At 44.2% G+C, this 21123-nt stretch overlaps 1 protein-coding gene across 2 annotated transcripts in view; it reads right to left on the bottom strand.

Annotated features, from left to right (window-relative positions):
• MNAT1 (MNAT1 component of CDK activating kinase) overlaps nt 1-21123 on the bottom strand; it is a 129461-nt gene that overhangs the window by 76725 nt on the left and 31613 nt on the right. For both annotated transcript variants that reach the window (XM_033173360.1, XM_033173281.1), the window contains exons 3-6: nt 20100-20173; nt 14122-14225; nt 12953-13093; nt 1905-2030 (exon numbers count right to left, since the gene is read on the bottom strand). In XM_033173360.1, the coding sequence (XP_033029251.1) occupies nt 1905-2030; nt 12953-13093; nt 14122-14225; nt 20100-20173 (445 nt within the window). The remainder of the gene's footprint in view (nt 1-1904; nt 2031-12952; nt 13094-14121; nt 14226-20099; nt 20174-21123) is intronic.

The raw sequence follows: 21123 nt of genomic DNA, 5'->3' as shown, positions 1-21123 counted from the left end.
TGTTAAAACAAGCAAGGAAAGCTTTGGAGGGCTAACATCGAGGGAGGAAAGAAAAAGAAAAGCATTTACAACATTGCATGCAATCGGCCCTCTTTTTTTATTTTGAATTAAGAGGGCAAGGAGTGTTTAAACAGCACAGAAGATTAAGTCATTACCCAAACAAAAGCTACATGTGGCTTTGTTAACTACTGAGCAACTAGAAAGTATGGCAGAGTCGCTTGCGCAATCATGGAGTTCTTGTGTACCTACGGATTGTGCAAACACCACTTAGACTCATCGGGTTGTGTCCAATGAAGTTGTTTGGTTAACACAAGGATATCTGCTTGCACAACACAATTTCCCTTCCTCTCCCTGCACATCCCTGCATGCCCCCCCCTCCTCCAAATCTGCTCCAGAGGGTTGGGTGGAACCAGCAAGGTAAATTGGTACCCGGGGGCAAAAAAAAAAAAAAATTGTCACACACACACACACACCCGAGACATAGGAAGGTCAGGTGGTACCCGGTGCGGAAAATTTCTTGTCAACCCCCCCAATGATTCCCCCCCCCACCGCAAAAATGGTTTTACGTTATTTCATATTTTCTTACAAAGGAATAATAACAAGTAATAATAATAATAAACTTTTATTTATATCCCATCCTCCCCAGCCGAAGTCAGGCTCAGGGTGGATAACATCAGATACATAACATTGGCATAAAATCAAACAATAATTAAATTACCTCCTAAAAACATCTCAAAATCAAATTAAAGTCTAATTACAGTGGTGCCCCACTAGACGAATACCTCGCTAGACGAAAAACTCGCTAGACGAAGGCATTCGTCTAGCGGGAGGCTGCCCCACAAGACGAAAAAGTCTATGGGGCTGCCTCGCAAGACGAAAATTTTTCGTCTTTTTTTTTCGTCTAGCGAAAACCGCGGTTTACATTGCCACTTCGCTAGACAAAAAAAACCGCTAGACGAAAAAGTTCGTAGAACGAATTATTTTCGTCTAGTGGGGCACCACTGTAGATGGCTTTCCACAGGGTTAGGGTTGGGAACAGTAAGTGTTCTCTGAACTGAAATTTCAGCCTTCATGACATAGGAAAACAGCCAAGTGAACAGCTATTTTGGTGGCGGAGGGTCAAGATATTAACCGATATGCATGAAATTTCATATATAGCTATATAATCCCTCCTAGTATAGTAGGATAAGACCTTCGGAGCAGGCATTTAAAAAAAAATTCAAAAAAAATTATTCCTTGATAATTTGTCCCCCCCTCCATTATGGAACCCGGAGTGGCCCGCCCCCCCTTGCTACGCCCCTGGGTGGAACCCCTAAAACAGTTTGCAGGGGGCATGGAGAGCACACACTGAGAGGAGAGGGAGGAGAAGTTCTATTATGTGAACAGAAGCCCTTATGCGAATTGAACCATTTTGTTGGGTAAAACCCAAAGAATGTTGGAAGGGATTCTAGTCCAAACCCGCCCCCACTACTCTAAACAGAGGGCTGCCTACTTCCACCATCACAAGCCCACTCAGAAGAGGCGACACTCATGTTTACAATAACCACATGGAAACCTGGTTCACACCAGATTGCATGCACCAGTGAAGCACATACAGTAATGTATTTTGGGGTTGTTTAGATTGTAAACCGCCCTGTGATCTTTGGATGAAGACTGGTATAGAAATTTAATAAATAATAACAATCCCCCTCCTTTATACTTTTAACCACCGCCTTCAAATTTACATTATACCAACACTATTTAAATGCTACCACAAAGTTTGATGCTAGCATGGTGTTAAATGCAAGTCAGAGGTAGATCTCAAAGACCGAAACTGAAACAGCTAAAGACTGCGGTGCTGAATGCAGAAAACTCATCCCTCTGACCCGTCCCCCCGCAATATGCACAAAGATGTCTGGCCTTACCATTTTGATGCCAGTCGAAAATGCAACCGGCTTGACTGGTTTGGGAATCTCCAGTTGCATTTCAAGTTGGGTAGACCTGTCTTTGTGCTGGGCCAACAGCAAAGAAGCAGGCAGATGAGAACTTTCCTGTAAATGGAATTAAGGAGAGAGAGAAACAAGACAGAGTAAAATATTTAAAAGGCATAAACAATTCACCATTAGTGCCGTATATTCCTAGAATGACAAATTGCATCTCAAAAGGCTGTTTTCAGGAGAACAGGACACGGCTCGATACTCCTGGTTTACCAGAAAACGATCACTTTCAGTAATAAGAAAAAGCTGCATTAGCCTCATAAATCAGAGGGACTTGCAAACAGCCATTTTTATAGATTCCACATTAAATGACAATATAACAAGCTCCTTATTTCAGAAGGCCAAATGCAGCCATTATGTACTAAAAAATGTTTTTTTAAGTAATAATAATTAGAACTTAATCACAAAAACAAGCAGCACAGAAAGTCATCTAACTTGGATCAGATGTTTATCTAAGACGCATTCTTTTGACCAATGAACTCCATCCACTTTCAAATTGGTTCTCCATTAGATTTCACCGGAGGCCGTTTGGAGGTGATCCTCGCTCCCCCTTCGCACAATGGCGCTATTGTACACGCAACCAACAGCATATTTATTTTCTCCTTTAGTGATTTCTTTTTAGGGAGGCCAGTCAAAACCTTTCCTTTTTTAAAAAAGAAAAAGAAAATGGACGTGCGTGCACATAAGAAGCAATGAAAGTTGCTCAAAAACAAGTTAAAATTACTTAAATTTTTATGAGCAAGAGAAACAACAGAAGGATTGTTAACGCGGGCAAACGCTCTGCATACCAGGGAACAAGAAATCAAATTATTAGCTGAACTGGCTCCCGAGCTTTGACGGGAACTAGATGCAATGCCCGCCGTGGGCTTGAGACCAAAAATGGCAAGATTCCTCCCCTCCTCCCAATACGCAGACTGGAGGATAAGTTTAGGAATTGCTGCTAGTCATGATGGTATAAATAATACAATTATCCTTATTATCATCATCATCATCATCATCATCACCTCCATTATCAGAGGCAGACTGCTGGTGAACACCAGTTGCAGGAAAACACAAGTGGGCAGTAGGGCTGGGCATTAACATCACAATATACCGATGTATCACAAAGTCTGAAATACGGATGGAGGCATTGGCTGGGTTCCCGGTTTTTCCCTACATTGATCCAGCTGCAAAGCTCTTCTTATTTTCCTACTGCTCATACAGGGCAGATTGTGCCAGTTTTGGAACAGCGACACTGGAAACTGGTGTATTTCTTAGCACAATTCAAAGCGTTGGTTGTACCCTACAAGGCCCTCAATTGCAAGGGGTCAGGGTACAAAATTTTCCTGGATGAATCTGCCTGGCTTCAGATGAGCTTCGGAAACCCTGCTTTGGGTGCCCATCAACATCAACATTGAAGTCAGGATTGGGGTGAAAGGAGACAGGGGCTTTTCAGTGGTGGCCCCACAGATTGTAGAACTCCATTCTCAGGGAGATTCTCCTGGCAGTGTTTTTATTTTCAGCACCAGGTGAAAATTCGCTTTCCAAAGCTCTTTAGTTCTGTCTATATTTTTTGCTGGATATTCTAAACTGCCTGCTCATTTCTCTCTTTGTTTCATTTTAATGTCACTTTGTAAACCCCTCTGAAAGCCACGGCTGAGTAAATATGTTAAAGAAATAAACAGTGCACTGCGTGAAGCAGCAGTATTTTTTTTCCCCAGTCCGGAGCTTACCTGCCAATCAAGCTTTGTTCCAAACCTCTCGTTTGACATGGGAGTAAACGTGTATATATAAACACCACCCACTCAAGCTCTCAGCTGCCATCTCCCAATATTATTTCACAGAACAATTGAATCATCAAACTTAAAATGACCCTGGAGATCCTTCTGCTTCTGTTCTCTACAGCGTACAGAGGCAGAAATAGCCAGGCAAGGAGGCATGGGAGAGGAGACAGCACTGGCCATTGGCAAGGCTAGAGTGCTGTTAAGCAGGAGTAGCAAGCAGGCCACCCTCCAGATGTGGCAAGGCTCCCAGCAGCCCCCAGCAGCACCAGTGATTATGGGAGTTATAGTCCAGCGACATCTAGGGGCTGGATTGGCCCAGTTTTGGCACAGAAACTGATTTGGTCACCCTCTGTCAAGAGAGAGACATGGGAAACATGTCCCTGTTAATTCTTCTCGACATCTCAGTGGCTTTTGATACCATCAACCATGGTATCCTTCTGGAGCGACTGTCCAAACTAGGGGTAGGTGCCACCGCTTTATGTGGTTCCAGTCCTACTTGGATGGTCGTTCCCAGAGGGTGTTGCTTTTCAGCCCCGTGAAACCTTCAATGTGGGGTTCTGCAGGGCTCAATCCTATCCCCCACGTTGTTTAACATCTACATGAAACCGCTGGGTAGGTTTATCCGGAGGTTCAGAGTACGATGTCAGCAGTATGCTGATGACGCTCAGCTCTGTTTCTCCTTTACATCTGCAGGTGAGGCAGTGGAAGTGCTGGACCAGTGTCTGGTCTAGGTAATGGACCGGATGAGAGCCAACAAACTGAGGCTCAATCCTGATAAGACTGAGGCACTGTTAGTGGGTGGTTCCCTAGACCAGATGGGTGGGAGATCACCTGCTCCTGATGGGGTTATACTTCCTCTGAAAGGGTAGGCTTGCAGCTTGGAGGTATGCCTGGATCCTTTGCTGTCACTCGAGGCTCAGGTGGCCTCAGTGGCCCAGAGTGTTTCCTGCTTGGCAGGGGGTTGGACTGGATGGCCCTTGTGGTCTCTTCCAACTCTATGATTCTATCAGCTTTCCATCAGCTTTGGCTGGTGGCCCAGCTACGCCCCTATCTGGACAGGGATAGCCTAACTACTGTTGTCTATGCCAGTGTTTTTCAACCTTTTTTGGGCAAAGGCACACTTGTTTCATGAAAAAAATCACGAGGCACACCACCATTAGAAAATGTTAAATAATTTAACTCTGTGCCTATATTGACTATATATAAAGTAATTCTCTTGAATAGGAATCAAATAAACACAAAGAAAGTATGTTATAATTACTTTATTATGAAATAATAGTAAGTAAACAGAAATATGAAAAATTATAAAATACTTTATTCAGTGCGCAACCAGGGCCTGTTTGGCTGAACACAAAGCCGATATTCTGGCTGGAATCGAAGAAAGACACACACGTAGCTCTTCGTCAACAGCTCTCAGTCTCTCTCTGTATTTAGTTTTTATAGCAATCATGCTTGAAAAGCTCATCTCACACAGATATGTAGTTATCTTCAAACACTTTCATTCAGACCCAGTTCAGTTTCCTGCTATCATTTTCAAGCGACAAATAGTTCCTTGCAACCCCAAAGCTTACCCACTTTCTGCCACATCCGCTGGTCCACTGATGCTGTAGTCCTATGCCCTGTTTCCTGGGAATAAGCCCTACTGAAAACAGTGAGGTTTATATCCAAGTAAACATGCACAGGATTGCTACATCGCAAAATAGACCATCTGGCCAGTTCTGGGTCCTATCAGTCATTTTCAAATCCAAACCCAACCTCATTGTGAGGAAGTAAAATATGAGGGAAATGGAAGGTAACCACAAACATGTAGGGCTGAGAGGAGGACTTGTTACTCTGCAGATGGGCACATGCCTCAGGTGTATCTCTCCATCACCACCTCACAGAAATAATATGTGCTTCGAAGTTTCCCCTCAGTTCAATATTCTGTCTGTTCTGGGCAAGGAGAATGTTTTTGAAACTATGCATTCCCCTCAATATTTAACAATAGGCAATGATCACATCTAAAAGAACAATCACGTTTTAAAGACTTCAAACTCTGAAGGATAAATAAGTTACAGGTCCTTCTACCTCAAGTGCCCTCTCTTATCGTGCAGAGTCTAGGTCTGGAAAGTTGGGGGGGGGGGTCCATGTGGCTTGAAAAGTCCAGCACTCTGCAGACTTCAGACCACAACTGGGTTAGTGGCACACAAAAACACAAAAAATTAAGCAGACTCACTGCCAAGGGCAGACCGACCCTCTCCGAGGATAGGGCACCTGCCCAGAGGTCAGCTCAAGCGGGCGAGAGGCCCCTTCAGATGTTTCCGCCAACAGGCTTGCACCCCGAGCCAAGGGGTGTCATGTGACGATGGGGTCAACTTCGGGAGGTAGATTCCGAGCAGTTACTTTAATGCAAAAGAGCCCTTTCGGATTCGCGGACCCAGAGTTGCCTCTCCCACGCCCCGTCCTGGCACCCCGGATCGCCCCCCTCATGTACCCCCACCCAGCCACCCATAAATGGCAGGCAGAAAAGGCAGTTGCGCCCCCACCCGCAGGCACCGACCCCCGGCAGCTGTGAGAGCCTGATCGCGCTCGGAAGGCGCCTGGGCTTCCGAGAGCGCCGCTTTCCTCGTGGGTCCCGTCGAGCCGGAGAAAGCAGCGCCGCAGCCTGAGCAGATCAGGCGCCACCGCGCGGCTCACCTTTCATCGTGGCGATCACCAAGCACAGCATTTGGCGGCAGCGGCTGAGCTCTTGGGGCTCGCCGTGCGCCTCCTGCGCGCTCGCGGGGCAGCGTCCGCCTCTTCAGCAGGCGCCTGCCAGCAGCCCCGACCGGCCCTCTCCGCTTCAGCAGCAATTTTTCCCGCGGCACACCAGGCAACATCTCGCGGCACACTAGTGTGCCGCGGAACAGTGGTTGAAAAACACTGGTCTATGCTCTGGTAACCTCAAGGTTAGATTACTGCAATGCGTTATACGGTTCGGAAACTTCAGCTGGTGCAGAATTCAGTGGCCAGGTTGCTCACTGGAGCAAGACGGTTTGAGCATATTACACCAATCCCAGTCCAACTGCCCTGGCTACCAATTAGTTTCCAGGCCCAATTCAAAGTGCTGGTTTTGACCTATGAAGCCTTAAATGGCTCAGGACCGCAATACCTGAAGGACCGCATCTTTCCATATGAACCTACATGGACCCTGAGATCATCTTCTGAGGCCCTTCTTTGTATGCCTCCTCCTCGAGAGGTGCGGAGGATGTCAACACGAGAACAGGCCTTCTCTGCAGTGGCTCCGTCTGTGGAATGCTCTCCCCAGGGAAGTTCGCCTGGAGCCTTCGTTATACACCTTTAGGCACCAGGCAAAAACGTTCCTTTTTAACCAGGCCTTTTGTTGATTTGATTGACATCCTATGCCGTTTTAAAATGTGGGGTTTGGGAGGGAAGGTTATTGGCTTGTTGTTTTAATTTTGATTATGCATTTTCTGGTTTAATATTTTGATTTTATTCTGTGAACTGCCCTGAGACCTCCGGGTATAGGGCGGTATAATAATAATAATAATAATAATAATAATAATAATAATAATAATGCACTATGTTGTCTACCTCTAATATGAAAAGGGACCCAACCCCTCTAGGGTGGAATTTGCTGCCAAGGAGTGTGGTGGAGTCTCCTTCTTTGGAGGTCTTTAAGCAGAGGCTTGACAGCCATCTGTCAGGAATGCTTTGATGGTGTTTCCTGCTTGGCAGGGGGTTGAACTGGATGGCCCTTGGGGTCTCTTCCAACTCTAGGATTCTATGATTCTATGATCCTGGGAATTTAAAAAACACAGTTTATAAACTGAAAGGGGAAATTTCCAGATCATATGGTCGCAAAGAGAGGACCCAAAAAGCACTTGGGCAATTTTTGTATAATGCAAGGAAGTCATACAGAGACGGGTGCTAATAATAATAAACAATAACTTTATTATTTATGTGCCGCTCATTTAACCGGGTTGCCCCAGCCACTCCGTACAGCTTCTAGCAAAATACAAAAACACAATAAAACCTCAAACATTAAAAACTTCCCTAAACAGGGCTGCCTTCATGTGTCTTCTAAAAGTCAGATAGTAGTTTATCTGCTTGACATCTGATGGGAGGGTGTTCCACAGAGAGGGCTGGAGCCACTACCAAGAAGGCCCTCTGCCTAGTTCCCTGTAACTTCACTTCTTGCAGTGAGGGAACTTGAGCCTCCATGTCCGGGCTGAACTTGGGGGTAGAGACTATAAGAGGGGTGCTATCAGGAATGCAGAAGGCTTGTTCATAGATTCAGAAGCATCCCAGAACTACTTAAGCTCTATCCTGTCAGAATGATAGCCTGCACTCCATAAGGCGCGAGGTTCAATGCAAACTGTTTGTAAAAACTGAGATTTTTTTTTCTTTTAAAGAAAAAAATTAATTCAGAATTCACAAAGGATATTGTGAATATTCCCTTTAGAGTGGAAAGAAACTCAAACAAGAACCTTCTTTTCCCCCCTGCCCTTCGCGTTACCTTTCAGTCATTAACAACATATTTAGATATGTTTAGTAGCAATGTGTGCACAAATGTCATTAAGTTACCTATTTTGGTCATGTTATAAAGATTATTTATAACTGCTCTTTTTTTTTTTTTGCAAGCCATCTGGCAAAATGGATTTCCAGTAAAACCAACTGCTGTGTAAGAAAACAATGTCCGCCCCGTATAAATTAAAAGAGCATTTAAAGCTGAGTTGGAAACACTTTGGTGACTCAGTTTAACCCTCCTCTCCCCCCACTCCAGCCATTAAAAGAAATAAACTGTTAGTACTGGAGCTGTTATGAACTTCAGGCTAGGTCTACCTTACAGCTTGCCTCCTCCATGTATTCCTCCCCTGCCACTTGAGATAAAGAGATAGGGCTTTGCGTCATGTTTCCCCATGTACAGGGGAAAATGTCTTGCCTACTGAGCGTGCTGTAGTGATTAGAGTGTCACACTACGATCAGGGAGAACTGAATTCAAATCTCCATTCGACTATGAAGCTCAACGGGTGACTTTGGAACAATCACTGCATCTCAACCTAAATTACAAAACTCCCAACCAAGTAAGGACCATGTGGCCCCTTTTCTGCAGGCAACTGGAATACCAGCAAAGACTGTGGGTGGTTGGTTGGTTAGTTAGTTAGTTAGTTAGTTAGTTAGTCTTTTTAATTTGTATACCACCTTTATCTTCCATGGATTTCAAGGTAGGTGTAGATCAGAGCTTTCCAAACTGTGTGTTGCAATACGTTCATGCATCGGCTGCAGCGTGCAGGTGTGTCGTGCAAACGCTCCCTGCACTCCTCCAGCGGCTAGAAGGGGGTTAGTTTAACCTCTGGCTTACTAGTAAAACGGATATACTGTGTCGCAAACGCTCTCCTCCTCCCCATTTCATCCTCACAACAACCCTGTGAGGTAGGGTAGGCTAAGAGACGGTGACTGGCTCAAGGTCACCCAGTGAACTTCATGGCTGAGTAGGGATTCGAACCCTGCTCTACCAGGTCCTAGTCCAATGATCTAACCATTACACCACACTGGCTCATTTGGTGTGGATTTTCTCTTCACTGGATGTTTGTTTGTACAGTGGACGCTCGGGTTGTGAACGCGATCCGTGCGGGAGGCGCGTTGGCAACCTGCAACGTTGCCAACCTGCACCGCTGCGTCTGCGCACGTGCGTGATGCAATTTGGCGCTTCTGTGCATGCGCAAAGCGCAATTTAGCACTTCTGCACATGCGCCGAAACCCGGAAGTAACCCATTCCGGTACTTCCGGGTTCGGCGCATTCGTATCCCACAGCGAGCACAATCCACAGCAAGCACAACCCGCAGCAAGCACAACCCGAGGTATGACTGTATGTGCTGCTGAACTGTCTTCCGCTCCTCTTTTCTGCATTAGGTAATACTGGTTGTTTACTTTCTATCATGCTGAATTTACTTGGGCTCTCACGTCCAGTCAATTGCAACCAATGATATAGAGGTGGGGTACGGTGGAGAAGGGGAACTGCAGAAACTCCCAAAGCCAGGCTATGGGCAAATTATCTCAGGCATTACAGAAGAGGGGAAGGTAGTGAGCAGCGCAGGTGCAGTTTTCTTCAACAGCTGCGGGTTTCGGACAGCCCCGAAGTTCGGCTTGATTTTGCTTATTGCCATAACACAGCACTCAAAAGCATTATTTCAGCACCTTTGTTGTTAAGCTTTGGAATGTCCTGGCCCGCTGATGCTTGCTGCTTTACGTTTTCACCAGAGGCTGCTTTGGAAATATTTTTTACACACAAGGACACATCTGTGAAAGTTTCATTGGGGGGGGGGGGGGAAGTATGTCCTTCAAGACCCTCTCTTGGGACCTTTAAACTTAAAAAAAAAGAAACCCAAAGAGAGAGTGACTAGGCTCAGAGGCAAATTCCCCCTTAGCCCACCCAGATTCTTTTAGCTGCAAAGGAAAACTGCCTGTCATAGCTTAAAGCGGCGGTGGCCAATGTGATACCTTTGAGATGCGGCTGTACTACAACCCCCATCAGCCAGCAAGGTCAATGATGATGGGAGTTGTAGTCCAAAATGTCTGGAGGGGCCCACAATGGCTTTTCCTAGCTTTGTTGTTGTTGTTCAGTCATTCAGTCGTGTCCGACTCTTCGTGACCCCATAGACCAGAGCACGCCAGGCACCCCTATCCTCCACTGCCTCCCACAGCTTGGCCAAACTCATGCCAGTTGCTTCGAGAACACTGTCCAACCATCTCATCCTCTGTCGTCCCCTTCTCCTTGTGCCCTCCATCTTTCCCAACATCACAGTCTTTTCCAGGGAGTCTTCTCTTCTCATGAGGTGGCCAAAGTACTGGAGCCTCAACTGCAGGATCTGTCCTTCCAGTGAGCACTCAGGGCTGATTTCTTTAAGGATGGATAAGTTTGATCTTTTTGCAGTCCATGGGACTCTCAAGAGTCTCCTCCAGTACCATAATTCAAAAGCATCAATTCTTCGGCGATCAGCCTTCTTTATGGTCCAGCTCTCACTTCCATACTTTACTACTGGGAAAACCATAGCTTTAACTATACGGACCTTTGTTGGCAAGGTGATGTCTCTGCTTTTTAAGATGCTGTCTAGGTTTGTCATTGCTTTCCTCCCAAGAAGCAGGCGTCTTCTAATTTCGTGACTGCTGTCACCATCTGCAGTGATCATGGAGCCCAAGAAAGTATCATGGAGCCCAAGAAAGATGGTGGACTATGCCAAATTGGCAAAAATGACTGGGAAAATCAGAGATCAAGAGGACAATAAATTTAACAAAGAATGGGGAAATTTTCCAAGTTACTTGAAAGAACACTGTAAACAACTGAAAACATTGGCAGGATTGTGAAAACACTTGCAATGAAGCAAGAACTATGATAAAAACTGAGTTTTAAGAAAATATGGAGAATATGTTATCATGCAGTTTGAAAAGAGTATCTGGGGAAACCATGGAGGGAAGTTCCAAAATTCTAGGAATCCTTTTTGTAAAATGATTATTATTATTTATGTATGATGATAAATGTTAAAAGTGAAAATGAATTTTAAAAATGTTTAAAAAGAAAACCTGGAGAGCAGCTGCCAGTCAGTGTAGACACAACTAAGCCAAATGGATGAATGGTCTGACTCTGCATAAGGCATGTAAGTGTGTTCCTACCTTGTCCTCTAACCCAACTGTTTAGGCTCTAAGTGCATCCATACGCTCAATACCCACTTGGATAATACAGGGGAAGTGACAGAGACTATAGACTTAAGAAAAGAAAAAGGGAAGGAGGGAAATCAACCAGGCCCTGAGCAGGTTGCAAGGTCTTTAAAACTTTATACTGTTCTGCTGCCTGCAAGGTCAAAGGCTACACAGGATTTCCTTTTTCTGTCAACATCCAAGAAGGGGAGCATGCCAAAACATCTAGGCCCGTGTCCTAGGAATAATTAAAAAAATACAATACCTCCCCTTTAAAAAATCAAAAAATCAACATGCCCCCTTGCTCCCAAGCGAGGTTCTCCCTGGGTATAGCCCCCGCTCAATAAAACCACCTCTTAAATCACCTGACACTAAATCTCCTTCTCGTTTCAGTGGCTATCCCTCAGGGTCAGATAAGGAGTTCAGGTGCTCAGCCTTCCCAAAGGAAGAACGGAAATAGAACAGAAATAAAAACACATCAACAATTGGATAAGACTATTAAAGCAAAACAATAAAGTGTTGTTGGGTTTTTTTGGGGGGGGGGGTGCAAGACAGGAAGAAAGTGAAATCCAGCTGGTGTGCTCGTAACAAGAGACCCAGAGGAGAGGAGAAGCGGGAAGTGAACATTACGGGGTGCAATGGAGGAACCACGTGACCAAAATGAAAATTCAGGTTGGGCCATGATGCCAATAGAGTAGCTGGGGTGTATTTTTTAAGAGTCAGTGGTGAGACTTGCTGAGCGACCTCTGTACTCTGCCTAACCTACATTGCAGGATTGCTGCGAGGAATAGAACACAAGGAGATACGCGTCACTCTGCATTCCTTGGGAGGAAGGGTGGGATACAAAACGTACGCACCGAGACAAACTGTGTGTACAAACAGACAAAAAGAGCCGCTGCCAGATGGGTGGCTCCTAATGCAATCCAATCGCCGCTCTCCGATTGCAAGCTGCAAAAGGAATTGCGATCAACTTCCCACAATATCTGGGGTCTTGCAGTTTTGCTGTGTGCTATGGTCTCAAAGCGACTAGCATGAGTTTGGCCAAACTGCGGGAGGAAGTGAAAGATAGGCGTGCCTGGCGCGCTCTGGCCCATGGGGTCACGAAGAGTCGGACACGACTGAACGACTGAACAACAACAACAACAATGGTCTGTGCAACCCATTCTTCTGGGGAAGTGGGGGGCGGAAATCAGAGTTGCTGCAGTCTGCGAAAAGGCAGATCCTCAGGGAAAACGCGGAATCATCATCATTGGGTTTTGGTGGTCATGTGGATGTCCCATCAAAAAGTGACTGAACAAAACATGGCGGTGATGATGATGATTGTGGTGGTGTAATTATTTATACCCCGCCCACCTAGCCGCGTTTCCCCAGCTTAGTGTGGGAATATCACCTTTCTGGGAGTAGGCACCTAGGAAAAGGTCATTGGTCTTTGGTGGCATGATATGGGAATAAGCCAGACAAACAGAGAGAGAGAGAGAATCTGCCCATTTCCATATTAAGTAATTGAGATGCCCTTCTGGGTGCTTCATCACCTACCAGCTTATCGAGAAGGTCCTGCTTGTTCTTCCTCTTCAGCATCTGCTGCATTTGCTCCTCTTTTTGTATAAGAAGCCGTCTGATCTCGCCTTCCTGCCGCTCAACCTCCAGAGCCTCTTCCAGCTCCTCTTGCTCTCGGGACTAAGAGAGAGAAAACAGTGAGCACTTGGGAGGTGAAGCCTAAGAGAAGGGTGTCTCAACAAGGACCATCGCAGCAGAAAAACAACGGGAAGAGCAAACCTTTGACTGAGCCATTGCGAGGTTTCAGAACATCACAAAGGCTCGTTTTCCAGAGGCGGTGAACTTGTGCCTAGGCTGTACCACTTCAGACCACCCTTGCAGGGCGGGTAACTTGATGGAATGCAACTCAACACAAACAAGCAAAAAAGTTTTCCTCCAGATGGAAAGCTAGCATATTCAGGGGGAGAATCCAGCCTGAGATGCTAGTTTTCTATGTAAAGGGATTTTAAAATTTATTTTTTGAGTAGAATTCACTGGGTCCCCTCCATCACCCACTTGCAAGCTGAAGTGACAGAGGTCACGCACACACACACAAAATACCTCAGAACTAAGCTGAGTCTCAAATACTCTAAAGCAGCCGGGGAATTGCTCTCTCCTTCCTCAGTATGTTTAGAATGATGTGTGGGCTAAGCTTCAGACTTGAAAAACAGCAACAGCTACTGAAGCACAATTCCCTCGCATGTCTCCTTACTCGTTCTGAATATGGGTGCCAGCTCAGCTTCCCTGTGTGTTTGTTCTAATTACAAGACAGACTCAGAAAATGGCATATAAAATTTAATTTTAAAAAAATTCCTTCCAGCAGCACCTTAGAGACCAGCTAAGTTTGTTATTGATATGAGCTTTTGTATGCATGTACACTTCTTCAGATACAAATTTATAAAATTTTAAAAACCCACTGCATATAATTTGTTTTTGTTCTCCAGCCCAAAGAACATACCTTAAAATTGTTCAAACTTAGCTTGCTTATTTAAGCCACTACTTTACCCATTCAGAAGACTGTCTATAGCAGACTAAGGCTTTCTTGCTCTAGCAAGCCTATTTTGGATACTAGATAGAACTAGGTTTTTTTTAAAAAAAAATGCCATTGTTTCTTTTGGCAAATAATCCAAAGAACTGTAAACAAAAAAGGCCAACCCTTCGCAACTTACCAGTTTGATCTTATTTTTCTGAATGACTTCCTTGTTTTCCTTCTGATACATCTCCATCTTCTTTCTTGTATTTTCTACATCAATGTTGTTGGTCAGGTTGAACACTGGATCAACATTTTATAAATTAGCAGTGGGGAAGAGAGGGGTGAAGAAAAGGAGACAAGCTACACATTAAACAGCAGTCATAACAAATCATTACTCTTACTCAAGGACAATGTTTTCTAAAAATATATTCCCACCTTAAAATTAAGACTCAGTTTCTATCATCAGAAATCTTAATTTCTGTAACTATTCCCCTGCACCCCATAAATTGAAAAGATTCAAGTAACAACATGCCTCATGCATAATTATACACAGTGCTTTTTCGGGGGGGGGCACAGGGTTACGCATACCCCTAAACATTTTGTGAATCTAAGTTTGGCTTCATTGAGGGACAGTATTTCAATATGAGTAGGAAAATGAGAGTGCCCCTAAACATTATTTTTTTTTTAGAAAAAAACACTGATTATACATATAGATGTATTTAATTTTCTAGTTTATTCTGGTTGCAAGACAATTGTTCACAAAAAGGCAATGACAAAAGGGTTTGAGAGTGAGCGACACAAATTCAAATGCAACGTTTGATATCTGCATCAAGCAGAGCAGCAAGCCTTTTGAACTGCACTTATTTCCTTTAGCAAATAGGAAGGCAACGACAAGCTTTCATCTTCAGTTCCTAACTGGCATATTCAGGTTTTTAACAAGCTTGTCCTCGGACCATAAGCCAGGTCATCAAACCTCCCACATTGACCCTATGTGTCTCGTGACCTGTGTATTCTTTGCTGCCCTAGCACCCTTGACCTCATTGGCTTAGCTACTCTGATGTCAAAGAAGGGTTGGGAAGCCAACAGCTCAACAGCTTAGTACTAATGGAGGGGCGAGGGAGGGGATGCTTAGGATTTATTTTCCTGTTTGATGGTTTATGGGTACCACTGGCTAGCATTCAGAGCCATTGGCTGGAAACAGACAGACAACACTTGCGTTTATCTATGAAATGGGATATAAGACTGCCAGCGATTGGTACTTTTAAAAATTGGGTTCTGTCTATTTCAAATAGGGTTTGTGTTTTCTTTTCCAAGCTAGGATTACCCATTGTCGGCCTCAGCTTCTATACAGGTTTTCTTTGGGGGGGGGATAAATCATGGCTGGGGAACCCCAAGCTTAGAGGTTGAATTCCGCTGGAACGTAGCCTAGTATACAACAGTTAAGTGCCACCCTAACCCTAAACCACCATTAGCATGACATCACTACGCCAGACAGCTAATCAAGAGGGAACGTGGCATTTCTTTAAAAGCATTTTTAAAGAAATAAAAACTAAGCCAAGCCTTGTTATACTGGAGGAAAACTTTGGATACCAGTTGCTGGGGTTCACAAGTGAAATTGGACTATTGCACCCAGATGGAATAAGTGAGATTGCATGTGGTGGATGTGCCCAAAGGTAAAGGACTTCTGGGAGAAAATCTATAATGAACTTTAAAAAGTGTTGAAAAACACTTTTACTAAGAAACCAGAGGCCTTCCTGTTGGGCATTACCAACCATGAGATACCCAAAAAAGACAGAACTTTTTTTATGTATGCCACAACAGCTGCTAGGATTTTGATTGCTAAAAACTGGAAAGGCGAAGAGCTCCCGACAGTAGAAGATTGGCAGATGAAGTTAATTGAATACATGGAACTCGCAGAACTGACCACGAAACTCCGAGACCAGAGGGAGGAGAAGGTGCAAGAAGAGTGGAAGAAATTCAAAGAATATTTGAAACAACGTGAAAAGTTGGATATCTGAAGTGAAATCGGTGAACACAATAGGCGATAGCTGTACAATGTTAGGTTAAAATAGTATATAAGAAGTTAAGATTGTGAATTTTTTATGCTTTATATTATGGTTATGAATAAGTTGATAGAGATAAGATGTCAGATTAGGATTAAGAATAATTGTAAAATGAGAGTTATAGTAGTTACAAAGTTACTAAAGTAAATTTGAACTGAACGCCGAAGAGAGAACGTGAGGAAGTCCCCCAAGTAAGATCTGAAATAAGGTTAAAATAATTAGATTGGTGTGTTCCTGTGTTCCTGTGGTAGGTGGGTTGTTAGGTATGTATTTGTTTCTTTTGTTTGTTCTTTGTATTTGTATTCTGTAGTTTGTTTGTATTTTTTGTAGTATGTGTGTTTTTGCTTTGTTTGCTTTGTGTGGAAATACCAATAAATTCTTTATAAATAAATAAATAAAAAGGAATAAGTGAGATTGGACTATTGCACTCCTCTGCAATATGTAAGTGGGCTTCCCAGAAGAGGCACCTTGTTAGCCATTGTGAGAGAAGAAAGCTGGACTGAATGAGCCTCTGGTCTGATCCAACTACAGGGCTGCTCCGCTTACATTCTTGTGAGCAGGTGGCTGTTTTGCAGGGATTTTAAAGGAGCCTCTCTTTTGCGTTCAGACAGAAGCATAGTGTACGTTTCCAAACAAGAACCTGCCCACAGGGCCTGGGAGAGCAAGAAGGAAAATAGACTAGTGTGCAGCCGCCCTTTATCTCCTGGTCCATCTCTTATTGGCTGGCCTGCCTTTAGACATCTGTCAAAATATAATACAAAAAGCCCATTGTTTCTGAAGCCCAAAAGGTTTACTGCTCTTTGAATAGCAATCCCACTTCTGAAAAGCCAGACTTTCTTCTGCGGAGAAAGAAAAATGCTCTGAATTGAAAGGAAGAAGCATTTTTCCAAGCCACTATCCAAAAAGGGAGGGGAACGGCATGATGCTAGAACTGCAGGTGAACTACTATGCCATAGCTCAGGGCCACAAGCTCAGTGGTAGAACATCTGGCTAAAGCCCTGCATCTCCAGGAAAGACTTGGAGAGAACCCTGCCTGAAACTCTACAGCAGGGGTCCCCAAACTAAGGCCCGGGGGCCGGATGCAGCCCAATTGCCTTCTAAATCTGGCCCACGGACAGCCTGGGAATCAGCATGTTTTTACATGAGAAGACTGTGTGCTTTTATTTAAAATGCATAGAATCATAGAATCATAGAGTTGGAAGAGACCACAAGGGCCATCCAGTCCAACCCCTTGCCAAGCAGGAAACAGCATCTCTGGGCTATGTGTGGGGCATAGGTATTCGTTCATTTTTATTTTTATTTTCAAAATATAGTCTGGCCCCCCACAAGGTCTGAGGGACAGTGGACCGGCCCCCTGCTGAAAAAGTTTGCTGACCCTTGCTCTAGAGAGTGGCTACCAGTCAGTGTGGACAATACAAAGCTAGATTGTCATGTTCTTGGTATGAGCTTTCGTGTGCATGCACACTTCTTCAGATACACTGAAACGGAAGTCACCAGACCCTTAAATATAGTGAGGGAGTGGGGAGGGGTATTACTCAGAAGGGTGGTGGGAATGGGTGATCAGCTGATAGGTGTGGAAAACCTGTTGATGACTCTTAACAACTGCAATTGGTCTTACAGGGAAAGGCAAGGGGTGAGATGGCTAAAGATAGCTTTGTCATGTATAATGAGATAAGAATCCAATGTCTTTGTTCAAACCAGGTTTCTCCATGGTTTTAAGTTTCCCTGTATGACCAATTGCACTCCTTAAGAGTCGATTGTACAATATTCTCAGCCACTAGGGAGATTTCCCCTAAATGAAAAGCTGGCTACATCTTTTCCAGGCATATTTTTATTTTACAACATTTTTATTCCGAATCTTTCGACATTAAAAGCAGGGGAAAACAACAAAAAAGTACAATGAACCAATAAATAATAATAAAAAGCAGGGCGGGGCAGGGGGACACAACCCAGGGTGAGCCAATGAAGCAAACACACAGTTTAATAAAGCTAATCCTTTAATGCTCCTTGGAACAAAAAGGTTTTAACACTCGGTAGAGATGTGGGACAGAAAACTTTCCACTGCTTTGTTTTTCCATAGAAAATTTTCCATTTCGCAAGTTCATTAGTAACAATGAACAGGTGCCAATTATAAATACAGCAAGGGACAAGCTTGGCAGTCCACAAAATACAAGTAGAATCATATAATTGTAGAGCTGGAAGGGACCCAAGGGTCATCTAGTCTAACCCCCTTGCAATGGAGGAATCACAGCTAAAGAATCCCCAACAGATGGCCATCCACCTGCTGTTTAGAAACTTCCAGTGAAGGACAGTCCAGCACTTTCTGTCTGTTCCACCACTGAACAGCTCTTAATGTTAGAATAAACAAACTAAATTAATTCACTCCCTGGGACATCGGGGGGGGGGGGGATTCCAATGCAATCTGACAATTTTCTGTTGCAAATTACCCTATGCAAATTTGTCTAATCTGCATAGTGGGGAATCGATTGAACATTAAAAAAATAAAAACCCAAATCACTGACCCTGGGACATAAAGCAAAAGTAACGCACCAGACACATGGATGGTTCTACATAAATAAATGCATTATAAGGAACACTCCTGTCTGTTCTCATTTTCTGCACAATGGAAATTCCATTTCAAATCCTGGGTCTATTTGAGTTTGTTTGTTTGTTTGTTTGTTTGTTTGTTTGTTTGTTTGTTTGTTTTAAACCCCACGTTTCTCCAATGCAGGACACAAGGAGGATCATGACATAAATTAAAAACAGATACATCAAATAAAAAAAACACCAATTATAAATATTAAATAAAAAAAGTTACCATACTAAAAGTAGTACTAATTTTTTTTTAAAACAACTCTAAAATAATTTTAAAGCACAGCAAAAGGGGAAGAAAATATATAATACCCACTATTAAAATACCCTTCCGCAACAGCCGATTAGTGGCTGTTGATGAAAGGAAAGCAGAAGGGACATCAGTCAAGCCTCCTTCAGAAGAGAGCTCCACTATCTGGAAGCAGCCACTATTGTCCCCTCCTGCATTATGTAACTACCGTATATCCTTGGATAGCTCAGTTGGTAGAGCATGAGACACTTCATCTCAGGGTTGTTGGTTTGAGTCCCACGTTGGGCAAAAGGTTCCTGCAATGCGGGGGGTTGGAGTATTTGATCCTTGGGGTCCCTTCCAACTCTACAGTTCTGATAACCCAACTCTTTCACCTCACTTGCCCACCACCTCCCCAAATAATCTGCCCGGCAACCCTCTGGGGTGGCTGATTTCTCTTCTCTCGCCAACATATTCAACTCATCTGCCACTCTCTTGCCCTACCCCCCAAAAAAGTACGAGCCCCCCACAAAAAGCTAGAGAGCCCTCGGGCGATGGCATCTGTAGACCTGAAATCCAAGCAGAGAAAGGGAGATCCGGGCCTGCTCTTAAGCCTCCCTCGCTCTACATTAGCACCATAAAAAACCCGTTCCCAAAGTGGTATGCAAGGTCAAATGCTTCAAAGCGCTCCAAGCTAGTGTACTTGCGAAGAAGTGAGAGGATGAAAAAGGGGCCATATGGCTTGTGTCACAGTAAATAAAGCCAATGGAAGCACAGATTAAGAATCCCCCCCTTTCTTTTTTATTTGATATCCCCACCCTCTCCGTTTCTTCAGCATCCCTAGTGCCTTGACAAAGCGTTTTCTTCTTTGGGCGAATTTGCTCCCTGCGTCTCCCACCCACTCCCTGCAACCCTGACAGCTAGAGACAAGACACGGCGCTCCAGTTGAAGAGTTCCCGATTAAAAATGTAAGGAGAAAGTAATTAGATAACTACTGGGTACCAATTACAGGTGGGTAGCCGTGCTGGTCTGCCATAGTCGAAACAAAATAGAAAATTCTTTCCAGTAGCACCTTAGAGACCAACTGAGTTTGTTCTTGCACACGAAAGCTCATACCAAGAACAAACTCAGTTGGTCTCTAAGGTGCTACTGGAAAGAATTTTCTATTTTGTTTCGACTACTGGGTACCAAGATAGAGACCCGATGAAAGAGATTCAGCTTTAATATTCGGTGGGGCCTGCGAGAGATGAAAGCACACCATGCATCAAATATGCAAGCATCAGGACTTACCAATTTCTTCAACTTCTTCTAGGAAATCATTATACTCCGTTAGACTGCGGAAGTCATCCTCTCTTTTGTTGTATCTGTGAGAGAAGAGGAAATAAAATAAACATTATACTTGCATGCAATCGTGCCAAGATGACAATGTCTGACGCTTCACCATTCTTCCTGAGGGTCCAAGCACCCTGGGTGCATATGAACTGAGCTCTTGAGCAACTTCAGGATCAGGATCAGGCCAAAGGCCCAGTCGGTCCAGCATCCTGTTCTCACAGTGGCCAGTCACATGCGAGACACATGGGAAGCCTGCAAGCAGGACCAGAGTGCGAAAGCACTCTCCCTACCCGTGATTCCCAGTAGCTGGTATTCAGAGATAAAGCGCCTCTGACTGTAGACAAAGAACACAGCCAGTTTAGAAGCTAGTGAAAATATTTTTCCTGAAAGACAACAAAGCACAGCAAGGATCGAGATCCGAAGGGCAGTATAGCACCACTAAGACAACTGTGATTTTGAGCGTAAGATAAGCTAGAGAAGCATTTGCCAGATGTTTTGGATTGCAGCCAGCTGATGGGAATTGTAACCCCAAACATGTGGAGGGCCAACCATGCAGTTAGACCTGATGTCTATTATATTTTTAAAAAGCTGTTTAACAATAAGCACTTGTTAAAACACAAATATCTGTAAACTAATTATTTGCGTTAGTGGCTCCTCGAAGTTTGAATGCTATCAATCCAGCTTTTAAATCTTCCAACCTATCGGGTAAAAGTTCTCAGCCCCATTTAAAGAACTGAGCGGGTCGTTTTATGCAGTCGTCAACCATACGGGCAATTTAACTATATTCTCTAAAACAAGCAGGTGATGAGATCACTGGCAACTATCAAAATCTCCATTTGGTCTGTCTCCATTCAGTTTGTATCTCTGGAGATCAACTCGGCAAACAGTTTAAACAGACACCCTTCCGCAAGCACAACCAAAGGGAATCTGCCCTTGACCGGCGGGGCAATGGAGGCGGCCTCCCCTTATTTGGGGCTTTGTG

This window comes from Lacerta agilis, chromosome 1 (genome assembly GCF_009819535.1).
Source record: "Lacerta agilis isolate rLacAgi1 chromosome 1, rLacAgi1.pri, whole genome shotgun sequence".
NCBI lineage: Eukaryota > Metazoa > Chordata > Lepidosauria > Squamata > Lacertidae > Lacerta > Lacerta agilis.
This window is presented reverse-complemented; position numbering and strand designations above follow the sequence as displayed.